Source organism: Hemitrygon akajei, chromosome 4, assembly GCF_048418815.1.
Source record: "Hemitrygon akajei chromosome 4, sHemAka1.3, whole genome shotgun sequence".
Classification (NCBI taxonomy): Eukaryota; Metazoa; Chordata; class Chondrichthyes; order Myliobatiformes; family Dasyatidae; genus Hemitrygon; species Hemitrygon akajei.
The window spans coordinates 28,803,498-28,826,348 of record NC_133127.1 but is presented as its reverse complement, the minus strand read 5'-3'; the positions used below and the strand labels follow the sequence as shown (position 1 = coordinate 28,826,348).

General features: G+C 41.9%; 1 protein-coding gene across 2 annotated transcripts in view; it reads left to right on the top strand.

Moving 5' to 3' along the window:
- LOC140726181 (lysine-specific demethylase 3A-like) overlaps positions 1-22,359 on the top strand; it is an 85,069-nt gene extending 62,710 nt beyond the window's left edge. For both annotated transcript variants that reach the window (XM_073042196.1, XM_073042194.1), the window contains exons 16-25: positions 379-560; positions 3,047-3,313; positions 10,170-10,341; positions 13,164-13,254; positions 14,011-14,141; positions 14,731-14,850; positions 15,973-16,112; positions 16,863-17,039; positions 18,967-19,101; positions 20,408-22,359. In XM_073042196.1, the coding sequence (XP_072898297.1) occupies positions 379-560; positions 3,047-3,313; positions 10,170-10,341; positions 13,164-13,254; positions 14,011-14,141; positions 14,731-14,850; positions 15,973-16,112; positions 16,863-17,039; positions 18,967-19,101; positions 20,408-20,494 (1,502 nt within the window). In that variant the 3' untranslated portion in view covers positions 20,495-22,359. The remainder of the gene's footprint in view (positions 1-378; positions 561-3,046; positions 3,314-10,169; positions 10,342-13,163; positions 13,255-14,010; positions 14,142-14,730; positions 14,851-15,972; positions 16,113-16,862; positions 17,040-18,966; positions 19,102-20,407) is intronic.
- Positions 22,360-22,851: the final 492 nt, after the last annotated feature.

Sequence of the window (22,851 nt, the reverse complement as noted above, 5' to 3'; positions counted from 1 at the left end):
TCTTGCGTAAGAGTTCTTTTCAAAAGTCCTATAACAGTGGGATAGACTCTGTTCTTGAGCCTGGTGTTACATGTTCTTGAGTTTTTGTATCTTCTGCTTGATGGAAAGGGAAGTGGGGAGAAGGGACAGTGCTGAATGGCCAATGGTTTGTAGCGGAGTGGTAGAATTGGGGAAGTTTGTGAAAATGTGGGGAGAATTTTTAAAATTGTTTTTGTTTCTGCTTTCCAACGACTGCAATTGTTAATTTGGTACTTAAATATCAAAATCTCTCTTCACAGAATAGATTCAAAATTGTTTGGTGCTACAATAAATTCTGAATTTTCTTTTTGCTCAATGGCTGCCGTAATATTTTATTTCCCTACTAAATGTTTCTACTAGGAAGCTCACAGATGCCTGCCTTGAATAAAGAGACTAAACCAGCTGGGTTGTTTAATTCCCTGAGCTCGTTGTCGAAGACTTCATCATCCCTGCAAACTTTCAACAGTTTGTTAACTCTGACGCCAAGCAGTTCCAGTGCCCCCAGCTCGCTGAGAAACCTGCTGACCTCCAGCTCAGGGAAGGTGAGCCTTGCCTCATTCACTGTACAGTCCGTCTTGGGTTGGGTCAGGAAAAGCTGTAGAGGGTTGTAAACTCAGATAGACAACAGCCTCCCCACTGTCGAGGACATCTTCAAAAGGTAATGTTTCAAAGCGATGCATCTATCATTAAGAACTCTCTCGATCCAGGACATGACCCCTTCTCATTGTTCATCTTCTCATCAGGGAGGAGGTACAGGAGCCTGAAGATACACACATAATATTTTAGGAACAGCTTCTCCTCTACAATCAGATTTCTGAATCGACCCACAAGCACTGCCTCACCATTTTTTGGCTTTTTTATTGCACTACTTAATTAATTGTTTATATTATATTTTTTGCAAATTGTAATTTATAGTTTTTTATGTATTGCACTCTACTGCTGCTGCAAAACAACAGATTTCACAATAGACATTGATATTAAACCTGATTCTGACTGTCTTGTTTGCATGTACATGTATTAAAACATCTAAGAAATGGCTCACTGTCCAAGTGTGGCTGTAATTGGTTGCACAAGCCTCCACCTGGTGCCTGATACAAGTAGGATGCAATAAAGCAGAATAAATCCAATCTGGCAAATTAGTGTCCAGTCAGACTGCTCCCAAGCAGCAAACCGGTGAACTTGGCAAGAACAGTGCCAAACCACGCTGTTTGTTCACCAGCCTTCCTTACCCATGCCCAGGCACAATGTAATTGGCGGTGTGGTCAGTCATCCCAGCCACATGGTGTCACTGTAGGAGTAATTCAGGACAGTGTCCTCAGAGGCCCAACCGCCGCTTCTTCCTGGCCGACCTTCCATGGTGCAGACTGAAGTGACAGTGTCGCAATCCGCACACTACAGCTCAACAATATTCGGCTAACGAGTAATATTGCAATACACATTCCCAGAATCAGGTTTGTTATCACTGACGTATGTTGTACAAACATAGAAAACCTACAGCACCATACACGATGCTGTGCCGAACATGTACTTACTTTAGAAATTACCTAGGGTTACCCATAGCCCTCTACTTTTCAAAGCTCCATGTACCTATCCAAGAGTCTCTTAAAAGACTCTATAGTATCTCCCTCCACCACCATTGCCAGCAGCCCATTCCATGCACTCACCACTCTCTATGTTTAAAAAAAAAATACAAACAAACAAACTTACCCGACATCTCCTCTGTAGCTACTTCCAAGCACCTTTAAACTGTGCCCTCTTGTGTTAGCCATTTCTGCCCTGGGGAAAAAGCCTCTGACTATCCACATGATCAGTGCCTCTCATCATCTTATACACCTCTATCTGGTCACCTCTCATCCTCCACCGCTCCAAGGAGAAAAGGCAGAGTTCGCTTAGTTGTGAGATCTGTTACTTTGTGGCAGAGGTTCAGTGCAAGACATAAAAATTACAGTAAGTTGCATTGAATAAGTGAATAGTGTGAAAGAGAAACAGGTAGTGTCCATAGATCGTTCAGTTATCTGATGGCGAAGGGGTAGAAGTCGTGCCTGAAATGTTGAGTGTGGGTCTTCAGGCTCCTGTACCTCCTCCCTGATGGTAGTAATGAGAAGAAGGCATGTCCTTAATGATGGATGCCGCCACCTTGAGGCATCGTCAGCTGATGGTTGAGTTGTGCCCCTGATGGGAGGCTGGCCACAGCCTATTGCAGTCTGTGTATTGGAGCCTCCTAACAGGCTGTGATGCAACTAGTTAGAGTGCTCCCTGTACATCAGCTGAAAGCGGGCATTGACCATAGTTTGCAAATTATTCAGGAAGCCACCCCAGCTTGTTGCTGTCTCACTGCACATTTAACTAATCCTACCTTGAAGGCTTGAATTTCCATTGGGGGACAGGGATCTGGTAAACCAAGCTATCACCAATACTTGCAAAAGCCTGGGAGGGGGTTGGGCAGTCAATACTCTGATCGCCAGAATAAACCGGTAAGGCAATGAAAATGTCGGTTATAATCAGTACCTGTACCAGGATGGAAGCCTGAGATAAGTTTATGTACCAGTGAAATTCTGTTACGTTGCTGAGTTTATCCCTTGTGCCATGCTTAAATCCTCTATGGTTCTAACTGTGTTACATTATGGATGTTTTTAATGACAATGTTGGATCCTCTGATGTTGGCACGTGGCCTAGTGGATAAGGTATCTGTCTAGTGATCTGAAGGTCACTGGTTCGAGCCTCAGCTGAGGCAGCACGTTGTGTCCTTGAGCAAGGCATTTAACAACACATTACTTTGTGATGACACCGGTGCCAAGCTACTTGGGTCCTGGTGCCCTTCCCTTGGACAACATCGGTGGCGTGGAGAGGGGAAGGCTTGCAGCTTGGGCAACTGCTGGTCTCCCATACAACCCTGTCTAGGCTTGTACCCTGGAAACCTTCCATGGCGCAAATCCATGGTCTCATGAGACTAATGGATGCCTATATAGGATCCTCTGAGATAACTTGGAAGACCTGAGTTTTAAAATGTCCCCATTTCCTCCCCCAGTCTGAAACGGGATCAAAAAGCACTTCCAACCTGCTGGACGACATCTTTGCCTCCCTGGTGCAGAGCAAACTGCCCAGCGATGGATCAAAGCCACCAGGCACGGTGAGCGATTCAAGGGAGCTGTTGAAAGCCTCGCCGGGGAAGGGGACCATTTTGGGCTCGGACACTCCTCACACCTGGTACTGTGGTGGCCGTGTTCTGTGCTTGCAAGATCCTGGAAACAAGAACAACTGGAATATTTTCCGAGAATGCTGGAAGCAAGGACATGTAAGTGTGGAGGAGAACACCTCACAGGGAAGTTCCATGGCTGCGGCCTGGAGGTTGGAGACCTGGAGGGGGCCTGCCCTGGAGTTGGGTGCTGGTCTCTGTGTGTGGGTGTGATGTGGAAAAGGGGTTTGCTTCACTTTTGTTGCTTATTGCATGTTGGTTGTGTGTTCTGCTGAAAATTATGGACATGCTATGTGGGCGCCAGAATGGGTGGCAACACTTGTGGGCTGCCCCCAGCACTTCCTCAGATTGTGTTGGTTGTTAACGCAGAAGACACATTTCGATGTTCATGTGATAAATGAATAAATCTTTTTCAATCTTTTTATTAGTATTAATAATATTATGAACAAAATACAATTGATATATTAATATAGGGATTACAAACATACAAATTCCCATTACACATGAAAGAATACATAAGCAATGATTACAGTATAAATAAGTTTTCCCAAAACATGAACCATACAGTATATGTATGAACAAGGTGAATCTAGATATTTCATAATATATAATATAAAAAAGAAAAAAAATATATATTTGCAAAATTGACTAACCTACTAATCTAATATCTAAAGAAGAAAAAAAAAGCAAAAAAAGAAAAACTAAAAAAAGAGAAAAAAAGAAAGGGCTGTTTATAATATCTCACAAGAATACATAAACATCAATGTCGTCAACTCCGATCCTCTCAACATAAATAAGATTAAAGCTGAAAAATCCAATAATCTTGGAACAGGGTCATATTACATCATATGAAAATATTGAATAAATGGACTCCATATCTTTTCAAATTTAATAGAAGTATCGAATACAGCACTTCTAATTTTTTCTAAATTTAAACATAACATAGTTTGAGAAAGCCAATGAAATACAGTGGGGGGATTAATTTCCTTCCAATTCAACAAAATAGATCTTCTAGCCATCAAAGTGAGAAATGCAATCATTCGACAGGCGGAAGAAGATAATTGAAGTGAGTCCATCATTGGTAAACCAAAAATTGCGGGAATAGGATGGGGTTGTAAATCGATATTCAATACCGCAGAGATAATATCAAAAATATCTTTCCAATATTTTTTCAAAAGCGGACATGACCAAAACATATGAGTTAAAGACGCGATTTCCAATTGACATCTATCACAAATAGGGTTTATATAAGAATAAAAACGAGCTAATTTATCCTTGGACATATGGGCCCTATGTACGACCTTAAATTGTATTAATGCACTGAACGTATCTTCATAATTATATTATAAAGTTTTGATATAAGCCCTTTTTGAAAAGGGTTTAATTCAAACAAACTCTCCAAAATATCTGAAGACACAAAATTTGGAAACGTAGGAAGTACCATACTTAAAAAATGCCTAACCTGTAAATATCTTAAAAAAAATGAAATCTAGGCAAATTATATTTATTAGATAATTGCTCAAAAGACATAAAACAATTGTCCAAAAATAAATCAGAAAATCTTAATAAACCCTTAGTTTGCCAAGCCAAAAAAGCTTGATCTATAATTGAAGGGTGGAAAAAACAATTAGATACAATAGGAATATTTAAAACGAATTGAGTCAACCCGAAAAATTTCCAAAATTGAAACCATATACGTAAGGTATATTTAACTATCGGGTTGTCAATTCGTTTCGGCAATTTAGAAAGAGCAAAAGGGAGAGAAGTCCCTAAAATAGAACCCAGAGCATAACCTGGTACCGATTTAATTTCCAAACTCACCCAATGAGGGCCAAAAGGACCATCCCAGTCTTTCAACCAACATAACAAATATCTAATATTAACTGCCCAATAATAAAATCTGAAATTGGGTAATGCCAACCCACCTTCCTTCTTTGTCTTCTGTAAGTATGTTTTACCTAACCTGGGATTTTTATTCTGCCATATATATGAGGAAACTTTTGAATCAACATTAGTAAAAAAGGATTTCGGAATAAAAATTGGTACCGCTTGAAAAATATATAAAAACTTAGGTAAAATAACCATCTTAATAGCATTAATCCTACCTATCAGAGATAAAGATAATGGTGACCACTTAGTAAACAAGCCTTTAATCTGATCAATTAAGGGTAAAAAATTAAACCTAAATAATTCTTTATGGTTTTTTGTGATTTTAATCCCTAAGTAAATAAAAGAGTCATTAACTAATTTAAAAGGTAAATTACCATAGTTTGGGACCTGTCTATTCAAAGGAAACAATTCACTCTTATTAAGATTTAACTTATACCCAGAAAACTCACTAAATTGAGCCAACAATGATAGAACTGCTGGAATAGATTTCTCAGGGTTAGAAATGAATAATAATAAATCATCTGCATACAAAGATACCTTATGAATATCTGTCCCACGATTAATACCTGAAATATCCTGTGATTCTCTGATGGCAATTGCCAAAGGTTCTAAAGCAATGTTAAATAGTAATGGGCTAAAAGGACAACCTTGTCTAGTGCCCCAAAATAAACGAAAGAAGGGAGATCTTTGATATGAATAAATAAATCTACCGGTAATCGTAGGACAGTGTCAGCCCTGGAGGTGGAAGCTGTGTTGACTGTGACTTTGGTTTTTGATTGACTTAGAATTTGACTGGAGCTTCTATAGAGTTCTGAGCAATGAATGATTGGATTTACTCAAATTTACTATGAATTATTAGACTCACAATTTGAGAATTGTGTTCCGTTCTGGTCGCCTCATTGTTGGAAGGATGTTGATGCTTTAGAGGAGATGCAGAGGTAATTACTGGGATGCTGTCTGGATTGGAGAGCATGTTGTATGAGGACAGGTTGAGCAAATGGACTTTTCTCCTTGGAGCAGAGAAGTACGAGGGATGACTTGGTAGAGGTGTACAAGATAAAAGAGTCATAGATCAAGTAGATAGCCAAAGGCTTTTTTCCTAGAGTGGAAATGGTTAATACGAAAGGGCATAATTTTAAGGTGAGTGGAGGAAGGTGTAGGGGGATATCAGAGTTAATTTTTTTTTTACACAGAGTGGTGATTGCATTGAACGTCCAGCCAGGGGTGTGGTGGAGGGCAGATACGTTTGAGAAATTCAGAGATAGCCCAGCACTTTACCATTGTCTGTGTGTCGATGTTGAAGGAAGGGGTAGATTGATCATAGATTAGGTTAAAAGCTTGGCACATTATGGGCAGAAGGGACTGTACTGTGCTCTATGCTTTATGTTCTAGATTGGTCCCTGGGAAGAGGATATTTAGCTACAGTGTGTAAAAGGTTGAAAGATATGATTATTGGGCTGTGTGAGACGGAGAGATTTATGGAGTAATGGAGGGAGGCTAGTCCCATTAACGTGGTTCATGGAGAGTGGGGCAGAGCTGGACTACAAGGGAAATGTGTTGATGAAGAGGATTTCGCTGCTTATATGGGTTATGGAAATAGAGTCAACAAGGACCTTCAAAGGAGAATTGGGCAGACACTCAAAGGAAAGTATTTTGCAGAGGAATGGGACTTCTGTGTGAAGCCAGCATCAATTAGCTGGGCCAAATGGCCTCCTGTGATTCAATCTTGCAAAGGAATAATGAGCTGATATTGCCACGGTAGCATAGCAGTTAGCGCCATGCTAATCCAGCTCAGGGTGTCAGTTTATTCCTGGCATTCTCTATAAGGAGTCTCTGTACGTCCTTCCTGTGAGATGCCTGGGTTTTTCCTGGTCCAGAGACATACTAGGTAGGTTAATTGGTCATTGTAAATTGTCCCAGGATTAGGTTAGGGTTAATCAGGATTGTTGCGGGTTGCTGGGGCAGCGTGGCTCACAGGGCCAGAAGGGCTGACTGTGCTATATTGTTAAGAATATGCATGTGTGTATCTAGCTTATCAGTCTGTACAGAGGGGCTGGCTGTGTTTAACCAGCCCCTCTAGAACCTCAACCAAGCTCCTCCTGATCGTCTTCCTTCAGCCACTATCATCTCTACCTCTTGTATATTCAACACTCAGTGGCCACTTTATTGTGTACCTCCTGTACCTAATAAAGTAGCCACAAAGTGTCTGTTTGTGGTCTTCTACTCCTGTAGCCCATCCACTTTAAGATCTGATGTGTTGTACATTCAGAGCTGCTCTTCTGCACACCACTGTTGTAACATGGTTATTTGAGTTACTGCTGCCTTCCTGTCAGCTAGAATCAGTCTGGCCATTCTCCTCTGACCTCCCTCATCAACAAGGTGTTTTCACCTGTGCTCACTGGATGTTTTTCTTTGTTTTTCGCCCAATTCTTTGTAAGCTGGAGGCGGTTGTCCGTGAAAATCCCAGGAGATCAGCATTTTCTGAGGCAGGAACAATCATTCAACAGTCAAAGTCACTTAGATCACATTTCTTCCTTGTTTTCATATTTGGTCTGAACAACAACTGAACCTCTTGACCACGTCTGCAGTCTTTTATGCATTGATTTGCTGCCAGATGATTGGCTGATTAGATATTTGCATTAACGAGCAGCTGTACCTCACGCAGTGGCCAGGGAGTGTGTTGTTTTCAACTCCAGTTTGCTGTTTTGGTGAACCTGGTGCAGAGTTGCACTTTTATCAATTTTATGAGTCACCTATGGAACCATTTAATGATCATTCAGGCTGCCTAGCTTTGCCCATAGGCCTCTCATTACACGATCTGAGCACCTCTTACCCCCACCCCCAATAGTTCTTGCAGAAAGGTGAAATGGTTTTTAAATTTGCAACTCTAACTTGCTGTGCATCACCAGAAGCACCCACCTGCCTTAGCACAGTATTTTCTGGTAGGAATCCATCAGACTTTCTTAATTAGACAATCCTCTGCTTTTAGTGAGCCGATTATCTTGCTGCGGAGACTTGATAAAAGTTTAGAAAACATCCAGTAAGCAGCAGTTTGGTAGGTGTAAATGCCTTGTTAATGAGAGGTCAGAGGGAATGGCCAGATTGGTTCAAACTGACAGGAAGGAGACAGTAACACTTCCCTGATATTTGTGTTTTTCTTGATTCACCCACCAGAGGAATATGTACCTCTTAGGTTTCTTTAAATTTTTCAACTCCACAGTCTATTTCTAGGAGCAAGCATTATTGATATAGTCTCTCTACACTCAGCTGTCATCGGCGCTCTGATGCGTTTCTGCTAAATTCTGCGTTGTGCTCTTTTATAGGCGAATGTGTTGATTCATGAGGTTAATTCCTGGGATGTCTGGACTGTCTTACGCAGAGAGGTTAGAGAGACTGGGCTTGTACTCGCTGGAATTAAGGAGATTGAGAGGGGATCTGATTGAAACATAAGATTATTAAGGGATTGGACAAGATAGAGGCAGGAAATATGTTCCAGATGCTGGGAGAGTCCAGTACCAGAGGGCATGGTTTGAGAATAAGGGGTAGGTCATTTAGGACAGAGTTAAGGAAAAACTTCTTCTCCCAGAGAGTTGTGGGGGTCTGGAATGCACTGCCTCTGAAGGTAGTGGAGGCCAATTCTCTGGATGCTTTCAAGAAGGAGCTAGATAGGTATCTTATGGATAGGGGAATCAAGGGATATGGGGACAAGGCAGGAGCCGGGTATTGATAGGAATTGATCAGCCATGATCTCAAAATGGTGGTGCAGGCTCAAAGGGCCGAATGGTCTACTTCTGCACCTATTGTCTATTGTTGTGTTTCTTGGGGTTCTAGTCAATTCACTAGCACTTTGGAAACCTTTCTCTCCTTTGTATTCTAGTGCACAGAATACGCACAACTCAGGAACGGGCCCTTCGACCCATCGTGTATATGCAGACCGTCATGCCAAATAGAACTAAACCTCCTGCATCTGCTTACACGTGATCCACATCCCTCCATTCCCCACATTGACAAGTCTGAATGCCACTGAAATGCCACCACTGTTTCTGCTTCCACCACAGCCCCTGGCAGCATGTTCAAAGTAGCTATATTTTTAAAACACCTCCCCAGTACATCTCCTTTAAGCTTTCCCCCTCTCACCTGAATTGCTTGTCCTCTAGCATTTGACATTTCTACACTGAGATGATTCTCACGCTCTGACCAGGGGTTCCCAACCTGGGGTCCTTGACATAAAGAAGGTTGGGAACCCCTGTCTCTGCCTCATTCTGTATTCAGTCATTGTACTACCCCCCCCCCCCCCCCCCCACCCCCGGTACTGTACTCCAGTAATTGTACTGCCTCCCATGTCCTGTACTGTGAAATGATCTGTATGGATGGCATGTGCATGCCAAGTAGTTTTTCACAGCACCTTGGTACGTGTAGCCATGTAAAACCACTTGCCAATTGCTGTGGTTTTATCGAGTAGAAAGCAACCAAAGGTTGTCCAGCTTCTTGCTAAACACTGTATTCAAGGCACAATCCTGGCGAACCTCTTCTGCACCTCAGGATCTCCAAATCCCTCCTGTAATGGTGTGACCAGAGCTGTGCACGTACTCCAGTTTTGTACAGCTGCTTCATGACTTCCTGACTCAGTCCTCATTCCTTTACCATCCTCACTATCAAACTCTTAACGTTGTCAGCCTGTTTGATTGTTTTATTTCTTCATTTTAGTGATCCAGTTATACATCTGAGTTAGTCATCGGTAAAATTCTTGAATCTGTCCTGTTGTGTGGCCAACCCCTGCTGAAATCTAGTTGCCACGGTTTTACCCAGCTGCTTGGGCCTTTTAATCTTTGTCTTGATTAACTCCTCTTTAACCAGGCATTTCACCACTTGCCCTAATGCTCCCTGTCTTATAATTCTCCTGTGAAGCAATATTAGAAGTTTGTTAAAAGCGTTATATAAGCTTGTTGTAGGCAGCGTGAGTACCAACTGTGCTATGAATTATTTGCCCTGTTCACTGCTCCACCGACTTTATTCCTTTGAACAGCTTCTTATTCCTCTGTCTTTATTTCTTGCCCTTGTTTAGCCAGTAATTGTATCCGGTGTCCACACAAAGCTCCGAGAGGAGCTGTGGAAACCTGAGGCCTTTGGGGAAGAGTTCGGGGAGCAAGATGCAGACCTGGTCGACTGTAGAACCAACACTATTATCGCTGGTGCAAAAATCCGAGACTTCTGGGATGGATTTGAAGACCTCTCGCGTAAGTTTTCTTATATTTTCTGAAAAGCCCTTTCCAGCTGACCAAGTGCATTTGAGATACAGTCTCTGGATTGTGACAGGCTGACGATATAAAGACAACAATGAAATGACAGACAGTGTAAACAGTTCTTTGACTTTGACAGAAGAGATCCTGCAGAGGAAAACGGGGCAGTCAGTTGTGTTGGGTCAAACTTCATCTGAATGGCCAGTCTGTTCAGCCCCAGCTGAAAGCTCTGTTTGTGATGATGTAGAAGAGAGCTTGGCCAAGAGTTGCTGGCAGATTCTGGCCCGGTACCATGTCATGGAGCAAGCACTTGGAAACCCAAGATGAAGAGTAAGGATTTTAAGTACACATTCGTTGACATTAAATTGAACCTTGGAGGCATCCAGCAGGTCGGGTGGATTCTCCAAGAATATGTATTAACTGTTCACAACCTGTGATGATGGGTTGTGCAGTGGGAGGATTATCATCTGGGAATGTTTTAATATGACGTAAAAGGGGTCCACTCAGCCTTTCAAGCTCTGTGACAGCTCTCGAGTAACCCATCTATTTTGCACATGGAATTATACAACAGGGAAAGCAGAGCCTTTGACCTAACGCCATGCAAACCAAAGTGTCCCATTCATTTATTTTCATTGAGAGATGCAGCACTCCCGGCTGAACGACCCCCTGCTGCCCAGTTACGCCCATGTGACCAATTGACCTGTTTGTCTCGGGAAAGCAGAGCACCCAGAGGAAACCCACGTGGCAAGGGGAGAACGTCCAAACTCCTTACAGACAGCAGCAGGAAGTGTAGCTGGGTCGCTGGCATAAATTCCCTGTGATCGGTTCTCTCTCGCGTGCCCAGCATCTCTCTTGGATTTTCAAGTTCTTCTCACCTGTCAGCGCGTCTTTGGATGCCTGAGGAAAGTGGGGTCCAGTCGTGTTGGTAACGTATATGCATACTCATGCAGTAATGAGGTTACACCTGCACTGCTACAGTGGTAATTACCCTGAATATTTTATATTCTCCTGTATTTACTGCCTCTGCCACAGTGCCCTTTGACCCAGCTAGTCTACGCTGACCGTGTTGGCCACCAAACTAGTCCCAATCCTCTTCATTCAGACTGTGTCCCTCAAAACCCCTGCACGTGCCTATCCAGTGCAGCTTAAATCATACTGTTGTACCTGTCTGAGCCACGTCCTCTGGCAGCTTGTTCCACATACAGTACTGTGCAAAAGTCTTAGGCACTTATAGCTATTGTCCCTCAGACCTTTACACAGTGCTGTAGTAATTTTATGTACACACTACTGCTGCCACAAAAAGAAAACAAATTTCATGATATATGTGAGTGATGATAAATCTGATTCTGATATGGGTCTCTGTCGTAGACTAAGAGTGGGAGGGGTGCAGGGAGAGGGGAGGGTGCAGGAAGCATCAGGGAGACTTTCTGTAATGATCAAAAACTAATTACTTGGAATCAAATGATCTTGCTGGGTGACTTGGGGCTGGGTTTGTCTGTACCTGTGTCACCCTGCTGCCCTGGCACATCTCTGCTACCTGTCCCACGTCCCGCGGCTATCTACAAGGAGTTTGTACATTCTCCCCGTAACCGCATGGGTTTCCTCCAGTCTCTTCCCACATTCCAAAGATGTATGAGTTAATAGGTTAGTTAGTCGGCGCAGGTTTGTAGGGCCAGAAGCACCAGTTACTGTGCTGTTTCTCTAGATAAAATCAAAAACCCCAGGTGGTTGGCTAGAAAAGCAGTGGAAGATGCTGGATGAGGAGGTGGTAATGAGAGCTGGGTCCTGGAGAATCCTTGCTCCCCACCCGTGTTCCATCAGATAATTTTCCGTGTAGATGCTGTAATTTGCGTGAGTGAAGTAAGTGGACAGGAATAAAAATTACTGCAGAGAGAGTGGTCAGAAAAACAAAACAATGTTAACTTTTCCTCCCAGCATTTTCTGCATGTTGTTCCAACATTTTCTGATTTGCTTCAAATTTTCTTGATCAGCGGTACCTTACAAGTGGATGCCTGGAATATCCTGTTGCTGGTTCAGGATATTCACTGCAGGTATCCTTTCCCATCACCTTGTACCTGTTAGCTAGTTGTCTTGGGATGCTTCTTAACTTTGAGAGAGTCATCAATGACTAACCCAGTGGCTAGTTACAATGGAATGAAGATTATTGCATTCTACACTCAGTGGACACTTGACTAGGTACCTTTGTATCTAATAAAGTGGCCACTGAGTACATGTTGGTGGTCTTCTGCAGTAGCCCACCCACTTCAAGATTTGACTTATGGATTCAGAGATGCACTTCCGCAACCACAGTTGTAACGTGAGGTTATTTGAGTTACTGTTGCTTTCCTGTCTACTAGAATCAGTCTGGCCATTCTGCTGTGACCTCTCTCATTAACAAGGTGTTTTCATCCACAGGACTGCTGCTCACTGGATGTTTCACAACATTCTCTGTAAATTCTAGAGACTGTTGTGTATAAATTAATAATAATAATAATCGCCAGGAAATCAGTGCAGTTTGAGATACTCACACTACCCTGTCTGGCACCAATAGTCATTCCACAGTCATAATCATTTAGATCACTTTTCTTCCCCATTCTGATGTTTGGTCTGAACAACAACTGAACCTCTGAACCATGTCTGCATGCTTTTATGCACTGAGTTGCTGCCACATGATTGACTGATTAAATATTTGCATTAAGTGAGCAGGTGTACCTAATAAAGTGGCTACTGGTGTATGTAATGTAAGGCTGGCTGCATCTTTCACATTTAAGGTCTTTATTTCAAGATGTTTAACTGTGACATTTTTTTCTCTTCTTAAGGTCGGCTTGCGACAAAAGAGAAGGAACCGATGGCTTTGAAACTGAAGGACTGGCCTCCAGGAGAGGACTTCAGAGATATGATGCTTTCGAGGTATGCACTTCCATCAGCTAAAGGTGTGCTTGCCAAAGACACAGATTCTGCAGATGCTGGAAATCTTCAGCAACACACACAAAATGCTGGAGGAACTCAGCACATCTGGCAGCATCTATGAAGGGGAATAAATAGTCCAAAGTTCACAGTAAGTTTATTATCAAAGTATATGTCACCATATACTGCCTTGAGATTCATTTTATTGCAGGCATTTAAAGAAAATAAATGCAATAGGATTTATGAAAACTATACATAAAGTCTGACAAACATCCAATGAGCACAAGAAGACAGTGCAAATAAAGTTTAAGTATTACTGAGAATGAGTAGTTGCATCCTTTGAAGTGTGTCTGTACGTTGTGAAATCAGTCCAACGTTGAGGTGAGTGAAGTTATCCACACTGGTTCAGGAACCTGATGGTTGTAGGGTAATAACTGTTCCTGAAACTGGTGGTGTGGGAGCCAAGGCTCCTGTACCTCCTTCCTGATAGTAGTTGAGAGAGGAGAGCATGGCCTAATATTTTGGGCCAGTGCTCATGAATTTCCATCTATAGATGCTCCCTGAACTGCTGAGTTCCTCCAGCATTTTGTGTGGGTTGCTTGTCAAAGAATTGGTTATACTGTACTACAGGTATGTTACTATTGAAATATGATATTGGACGCAGTGAATTGTCACACTAAGAACTCCAAGATCTATGTAGTTTTGAGCATGGGTCCAAGATCAATCAATGGTCTCTTCTGCTCTGCACTGCTCCTTCAGGTTTGAGGACCTGATGAATAACCTACCTCTGCCTGAATACACCAAGAGAGATGGCAAGTTGAACCTGGCTTCCAGGCTGCCAGACTTCTTTGTGAGACCTGATTTGGGACCAAAAATGTACAATGCTTATGGTAAGTGGACTGTGTTTTATTTATTTAGACATTCTGTGTGTGAGTGATAATAAACCTGATTCTGATATGGGTCTCTATTGTGGAGTGCGAGTGGGAAGGGTGCAGGGAGAGGGGAATCATGGTTGGGGAAGAGGGGAGGGAATGGGAAACACCAGAGAGACATTCTAGAATGATCAATGAATCAATTGTTTTGGAATCAAATGATCTTGCCTGGAGTCTCAAGAGTATGGTGTGTCTGCACCCATGCAACGGCCCAACCCTGGCACTCCTTCTCTGCCACCTGTCCCATACCCCTCCCGTAACTCGCTCGCCATTCTCAACATCCTATGCTTCCGCCTGATTTTTCAAAGCTTGCTCACTGCTCCGTGTTGACAAATACAATACTATGCAAAAGTCTATAAAGATATATACGCTTGTATCTGTATGTATGTGTATTTATACATATGTCCATACACAAATCTCCTGACACAGAGGCACACACTGCTGTGCTACCCTAAACCTTTTGTCCCAAAATTTTGTGTCTGAAGTGCAGAAGAATTTGCAGATGTGGAAGTTCCTGCTGCAAGTAGTTCTGTTGTGTGTTGTTTAGGTCTGTTATCAGCAGAGGACAGGAAGGTTGGGACAACAAACCTTCACCTGGATGTCTCCGATGCTGCTAACGTTATGGTCTATGTTGGGATCCCCAGCGGCCAGCCGAATCATGAAGAGGGTGAGTACCTGGTGATTCAGTACTCCTAAGCTAGTGCTTTAAAGTTCAGTACTGTATTAGTCTGAGATTGCATGGTTTTTGACATTCATCTCACTTGTAGCATCCCCACTCCCAAAATAAACACAGTAAAGTGCATTAACAACCAACACGTTCTGGGGAAGAGCTAGGCAAGTGTCGTCACACATTCCGGCACCAACATAGTGTGCCCACGATGTTCAGCAGAAGTAACATGCAGCCAACATGTAACAAACAGCAACAGCCTAACAAGCACCCACCTGCACACACAACTGGGTCCCTGACCTAGGGCAGGCCGCCTCCACCTTCCAGTTTGTGACCTGGGACTCCCCGACCTTGGGGCTTGGACTTCCAGTCTTTGACATCTGGACTCGCTGACCTCTGGGCTTCAACCCCAAGACTTGCCTATTATGGGCCTCCAATCCCAAGACTAGCCTACCTTGGACCCCCGTTCCCGTTGACCTTGAGGATTGCCAACCCTCATTCTTGTGACCCCACAGACCTCGGAGCACTCTAACTTCCTTCCCTGTACTCTTCATTTACTGCCCCTGACCTAGCACTCCCCTCATCCCTATTCCTACCCCTAATTTCCTACATTGTCCCCAAAAACCATCCTTACAAACCTTAAGAAGCTAAGCCTGAGCCATAAACCTAATGGGCATTGCAGCCCGGTGCCACCTTAAAAAAAAAATGCAGGTTGTCGTAATAATTTGCTTTCAAATGCAGCTCTGCAATTTTCTTTGCTTTAGTTTAAAATTCGGGAAGAACCAGTGAATCTGATATTAGTTCAGGCTCAAACAAGAGAAAATCTGCAGATGCTGTAAATTTGAGCAACACACACAAAATGCTGGAGGAACTCAGCAGACCAGGCAGCATCTAGGAAAAGAGTACAGTCGATGTTTTGGGCCAAAACCCTTCAGCAGTCCTGTTCTTAGGGCAAACCCATCACATCAGACTTGCATGGTTGTGACATGTATAAGGATGTGTAATTGGTTGATGTGTTTGAGCGCTATTTTCATTTCATAACTGAATAAAACTAAAATAGAAATGTTGTGAATTACCTCTGGTCATTCTCTTGCCCCACTTTTATTATTTATCTCTTCACAGAAATTCTGAAGACCATGGAGGAGGGGGATGTGGATGAGTTAACAATAAAACGCTTCACAGAATCCAGTGAAAGGCCCGGTGCTCTGTGGCACATTTACTCTGCCAAGGATGCGGAGAAGATCCGAGATCTGCTGAAGAAGGTAACTGGAGCACATGCACCTACTGCTGGAATCACCGTACCTGCTGTTCTGTGTGGTTTGATGTTGCTTTGTTTTCTTCTTTCTCCTCACTTGCTGTTCAGTCTCCTGCCAAACACCGATCACCTGCTTCTTTGAATTTACAGTTTACCATTTTAGACAGTTTAGCAGGCATTGCATTTAAACCCTGACCTCAGGATGTTTCAAAGCTGTTCATTTTGTTCATTTTATCCAGCCTCCTTGAACCAATAACATCATAAAATTCATTCAGTGTTCTTTTCTGATTCAGCAGGACAAGGTTTTTGCAAAGGAAGCATTATACATGTGTTAAAGGCCACAAGAAATCATTTTATTAGAATTATGTAAAGTTTACAATGCAGAAATAAAAACAGATGATAAAAAACAAAATAATACTATTCCACTCAATGTGCGGATCTGCACAATACCAGAGGAATCACAGATCCGACAGTCTTTCACAGTTCTCTCTCCCTCCCCCATTCCCACCTTCCCTACAGCCTGAGGATGCTTAAAATCATTCTTGAACTTATGGTTATTACTTCAGACTTGACTCGCTAGTAGAATTCCCTGTATTGAACTAGATTTTTAAAAATTGAATAGATAAAATTACTACACTCGATTTAGTTGTATCTGATGTTTGGAAATAAAATTATTTACACACACTCTTTGTAGCAGATAAACCTAGCTGTGAATAATCCAAGCTCTGAATGTTACTTACACTGTGCACATTTTCAGGTTGGAGAAGAGCAAGGTCAGGAAAATCCTCCGGACCACGATCCCATTCATGACCAAAGCTGGTACCTAGATAGGACCCTGCGCAAGAGGCTCTATCAGGAATATGGAGTTCAGGGTTGGGCTATTGTGCAGTACCTCGGCGATGTGGTCTTCATACCCGCCGGTGCTCCTCACCAGGTTGGTGTTCAGTGCGTCCGATCTGTGGCTAAATGTATTTATGCGTCACTCCGTCATTACTTGGATTGGTATGCTGTGTCTTTTCTATTTCTCTCAACACTCTAACTGAAATGAGGCCTGATCTGTGTCTACAGCATACTTGTGCGTGAATGGGATTGGCAGATAAAATGGTTACTGTTTTCAGGCCTCTCTTGGCAGATCCTGTAGCGTATGTGATGCTCCAGTGTGTCTGGGAGGTTGCTGTAACTTGGGAATGAGTGATCAGGAACCTGGGTCTGCTGGGTGATCATCTATCTCCTGAGGTGAAGTAGCATGGCTTGTTCGGCTGCAATAGTCCCCCCTAAGGTAGAACCCCTAACCCAACCTGGCAAGAAAATAAAACAACATGGGCATTGGTTCCCTTTGTATACGTCACCCTGTACCTGAGATTTGGAAGGAATGTCTCAGCAGTGCCAAAAATTTAGAATCCTGTTTTACTGTCCTTTCCATGTAGAGTGGTCCAATCTTAAGATGTGGACGTTGGGGGAAAAGCAGGAATTAGTTTATTTATTGAGATACAGCGTGGAATGTGCCCTTCCGGCCTTTCGAGCCACGTCACTCAGCAATCCCCCCCCCCCCCCCCCCCCGATTTAATCCTAGCTGAATCATGGGACAATTTACAATTGCCAATTAACCTACCAACCAGTATGTCTTTGGACTGTGGGAGGAAATCAGAGCACCTGGAGGAAGTGGTCGGGGGAGAACATACAACGCAGTAATTGAACCCAGCTCACCTGTATGTAAAGTGTTGTGCTAATTTTAGCTGAAATAGACCCTCTGAGCTCTTCTAGGTGGTAGAGGTTGTCGATGTGGAAAGTAGTTGTCCTCTCTGTTGTAAACGGGTCCTCTGGGATTGCTGCCTTCAGGATGAGTAGGGTGGGAGGAGCACTGTGGAGTGGAGAAAGAAAGATTTGATATCTGTCATGCTGTCCCTGTGGACTTTCCAGGTGGAAGTTTGTATTTTTCGGTGTCTATTAATGGGGATTGTCAGCATGGCTTTGTGTGGGGCAGGTCATGCCTCACGAGCCTGATTGAATTCTTTGAGGAAATGACAAAGTACACTGAATGTCGAGCAGTGGATGTGGTGTTATATGAGTTTTAGTAAGGCGTTCAACAAGTTTCCCCATGGTGGGTACATCAGTGATGGGCAAACTATTGGAGAGGTTTCTTAGAGACAGGATTTGAAGAAGTAGAGTCTGATTAGGGATAATCAGCATGGTGCTGTGAGCAGCAGGTCTGCTTAGCTTTTTCAAGGAAGTGACAAAATAATTTGAAGGTAGAGCAGTGGATGAGACATATTTTTTTTAAGGTGTTTGATAAGGTTCCCAGTGGTAGTCTCATTCAAAAAGTCAGGAGGCATGGGATCCAGGGAAACTTGGCTGCATGGATTCAGAACTGGCTTGTCCACAGAAGAAAGACGGTGGTAGTAGGTGGAGTGTATTCTACCTAGAGGTCTGTGACCAGTGGCTTTCTGCAGGGATCTGTTCTGGGACCACTGCTCTTTGTGATTTCTACAATTGAGTTGGATGAGGAAGTACAAGGGTGGAGCAGTAAGTTTAAGGATGACACAAAAGTTGGGGTACTGTGGATAGTTATAAAAGGTTGTCAACGGGACATTGATGGGATGCAAAGCTGGGCTGAGAAGTGGCAGAGTTCAATCAAGTGTGAAGTGATACACTTTGAAAGGTTGAACATGAACATAGAGTACTAAGCAGGATTGTTAGTGTGGAGGAACAGTGAGATCTCCAAGTGTGATCCACTCTGCGTGGGAGGGAAGGGTTAGCTTGATCATGGAGCATTTTAAAAGGTGGGCACAACATCATGAGCCGAAGGGCCCATACTGTTCTGTTCTTAATAGGCTAACTAAGTATTCTGATGCTTGCTACAGGTTCACAACTTGTACAGTTGTATCAAAGTTGCAGAGGATTTTGTTTCCACTGAGCACGTCAAACACTGTTTCCGGCTCACGCAGGAATTTCGACACCTGTCTAACACGCACACCAACCATGAGGATAAACTCCAGGTATCTGAATTCACTCTATCCACATTGTGATCTTACTGTTCAAGTCAATGCCTTTCTGGAAACCACTGTTAGTTTCTGCACTACAATGAAATACAGCTCATTCATAGCTAATTGTGCAATTGAATAATATCCTTTCAAGTTGTTGTAGATGGGAAAGAGGAGAGCCATGTGAACTTGCGTCATGGCATTGTTGATAAAGTTCAGTCTTTTGCAGAAATAAAATGAATAAGGAAAATATTTGGGGTGGGAAGACAGTGAATAGCATGTATGTAATCTTCAGATGAGGAAATTGTGTTAGTTATGAATATGGATAATCCAAATACTTCATCACAATGGAAACTCCTCACTCTGTCATCCTCTCACCCATTGTCACAATTCCCCTAGACTGGAAATTACAGGGGATATTAGTCAGTAGTAAGGGCAATTAATATTTTATGAACCTCAGCCATTGCATTACTGGTGAGTAATGTTGTGAAGAAATTTAAAATTCAAAAATCATTAAGAAAAACACTTTGTAATGTAAAGACTGGTGCTTAAATGAATGTGGTTACACCCTTTCAACTTAAAAATTTTGGTCAGTAATGTCTTAAGATTCCATCTTTCAAGCAATTTGAACAAACGATACTTCAAAGTAAATTTATTATCAAAGTACATAGGTCACCATTTACTGCTCTGATTCATTTTATTGCAAGCATTTAAAGTAGAATAAAGTCAATAGAATCAATGAAAATCTTAGTTCAAAGATCAGAGTACATGTACGTCACTATATACTATGTAGTTACTGTGTATACCCACAAGAAAATGAATCTCACAGAAACCCAGAAGAGTCAATGTAAAAATGCACACAACAAAGACGGGCAAACAAGCATATGTAAAAGACAACAAACTATGCAAATAGAAACAAAAAATAAGCAATAAATAGCAAGAACATGAATTGTAGTGAAAGTGGTTGCGGAACCATCTCAGAGGTAGCATGAGTGACATTATCCTCTCTGGTTCAAAAACCTGATGTTGAGGGGAAATAACTGTTCCTGAACCTGGTGGTGCAGGTCCTAAGGCTCTTGTACCTCTTCCCGATGGCAGAAGCAAGATGGGAGCATGGCCTGGGTGGTGGAAGGTCCTTGATGATAGCTGCTGCTTTCTAATGGCAGCGTTCTTTGTAAATGTGTTCATTGGTGGGGAGAGCTTGGCCTGTGATGGGCAAGGGTTGATGCCAACTCATTTATTACTTGCAATGTTTTTTGCTTTAAGGAGCAGTATAACTTGTTTCTAATCACAATACTGTGATTTATTTTTTCATACACAGGTGAAGAATATTATCTACCACGCAGTGAAAGATGCTGTTGCGATGTTAAGAGCTCACGAGTCCAGCCTGCTGAAGACCCAAGGGTGATGTCCAGAGCTGGACATCAAATCTGGACTCTATTGCTGACACCAACTTCCAGAAACTGATTTATTCGAGGAGGCAATACAGCATCTTTGTTCCACTGGCTAAATTAGGAGATGTGAACCTGTACTTTATCTGGTATAATTTGTAAAACTACGCAGCAAGGATGTTGTTTCAAATTATATCTAATAATGCTAACAAGTAAACATTTTTAGGCTCCCAATTAAACAATTCCAAACTAGTTTTGCTCTACCCACCCTATATTTATTCTCATGGCTCTGTAGTCATCTTGGAATTGTGTGAGGAATACTTATTTGTGGTTTCCCACAGAAGACCAGGGAAGCAATAGAAGAAAGTCTAGTCTTCCCTATTGAAGATCATTAGCTGTAGCCTGGCATAGTTGGCAACATCCTATTTAGATGTCTCATGTCTAGTTGGAAAACAAAATATCCAGATATTATTAGTGCTAAAACAAGTAAACTCAGGCCTGAGATCAGAGGTTTTAATCTTCATTGTCATAGTGGATTTAGCTCTTCTACAGCAGTTCACCATTAATATAGTTTACATGTTTGTCTGTATCTGGATATCTACAGAGTTCTAAATGGAAGACATCCAAAAGTTCATGATATTTGATCTTTCTGTTAATGTGAATTGTGTTAATTTTGTACTTAACATTTGGAGAAATGTTTCATGTTTAGCAGGAGTTAATAATCTGAAACACAGATAAGTCGAAACCCCACCAGGAATCAGATTCACAGAACCAATTATTTACAGACTGAGGCACATTTCACATAGTGCTGCTGTAATATTTTCCACTTGAGCTGGTAAAAATTATTTTGCCAGTCTTGTGGAGATATTAACTTGTCTGGCACATTTACAAACCCAGGACTCCTTTGAGCAAAGTACTTCCTAATTGATTTTTTTGCCTTTATGCTGCAAGAAATGTTTGTTGGGAAATACACAAGTGCATGGATGAGAATTCTAATTGGCATTCACTGTGCTGTACTGCAGCTTTTACTGATGTGTGGGTTTCCTTAACAATGTAGGCAATACACTATGCAAACAAATTGCATTATTAGAGAAATAAACTTTTTGCTATGTTATTACACAGTTGATTGCAAGTTCAGACTCATCCCCATTCTGTGTTGTTTGGTTCAGCTTGACTAATTTTCATCCACTTTTTGTTTTAAAACATTGCTGAAATTGAGTGCAAGTTTTTTGGTTGGTGTACCAGTGGAGAATGGCCTTGTTTCTTTGGCTGTAAAATTTGGAGACTATTCTAGTTGAACTATTTTGTAAAACTGCTATAAAACTTTCAAAGTAGATGAAATCCCAATCGTTGGTATTTCAGTAACTTTGATTACTCAGGACATAACTGCTATGTTGAATGTTTGTGTGGGTTTTGTTTGCTTTGTACATTTTACTAGTTCTGTGGTTTAAATGCAGAGCATCAAAGTTGAAGTCTGAAAATTTCAAGTTAATAGAATTGTTCAGATGGTTGGGCAATATTTGTACAACAATGTGATTTTTACACAATATATCAACATGCTGTTTTAAAAAAAAATGGTTGTGCCTTTAAATGCATTTCATTCCAGCCAAGGTCCCTGGTTCTAGATGCCGTTTTGATGAGTGATTTCAAGTGGTCGGTTAGAAAGTTCCTCCGAAATCGCAAGTGAAGCAGATGCAATAAACAAATGCATGATTTGGCTGATCTATTCCAAGCCATAACACGAGGAGACCATTTGATCAATTGTCTGTGCTCATTATTTTGGCACTTGATTTCCATTGATTTCGGAGTTGAATAACAACTATGGCAAGTGACGTGTGGAAGATGAGGTCATCCACTTAGGTATTAAATAATATTTTAGTAATGAGTTGGTTGATCCTTTGATTTGTTCTTGTAGATACCTAGAATCTTTTAATTCTCAAAGTCTGTTCATAGGTTCAGAAAGTAACAGCATTGTTCTTGAGCAAGAGAGTTACAGGTAAAGCTTTGGTAAGTAAACTCACTCACAGCACTTTCCTTTAATTTCTTTAATCATATCCTTGTAAATCCATTTTGGATCCCAATTTAATCCTTTCAGAATATAGTGATCATATTTACACTCCTACTTGTTCTTGAAGCAGTAAGCTGTTGAATAAAAGTGAAAGCTAGGCAACTCATTAAACATTGCAACATTTCAGTTTTAGTGTAACAAGTACATCTGAAGGTACATGAAACAGATTGTACAGATCCAGCAAAGCCGTTTGGGTAGAGAAATCAAATTGGAATATATTTGTTTTCTTTGCATCCCTATTTAAATATTAATAGAAACATAGAAAACCTACAGCACACTACAGACCCTTCGACCCACAAAACTGTG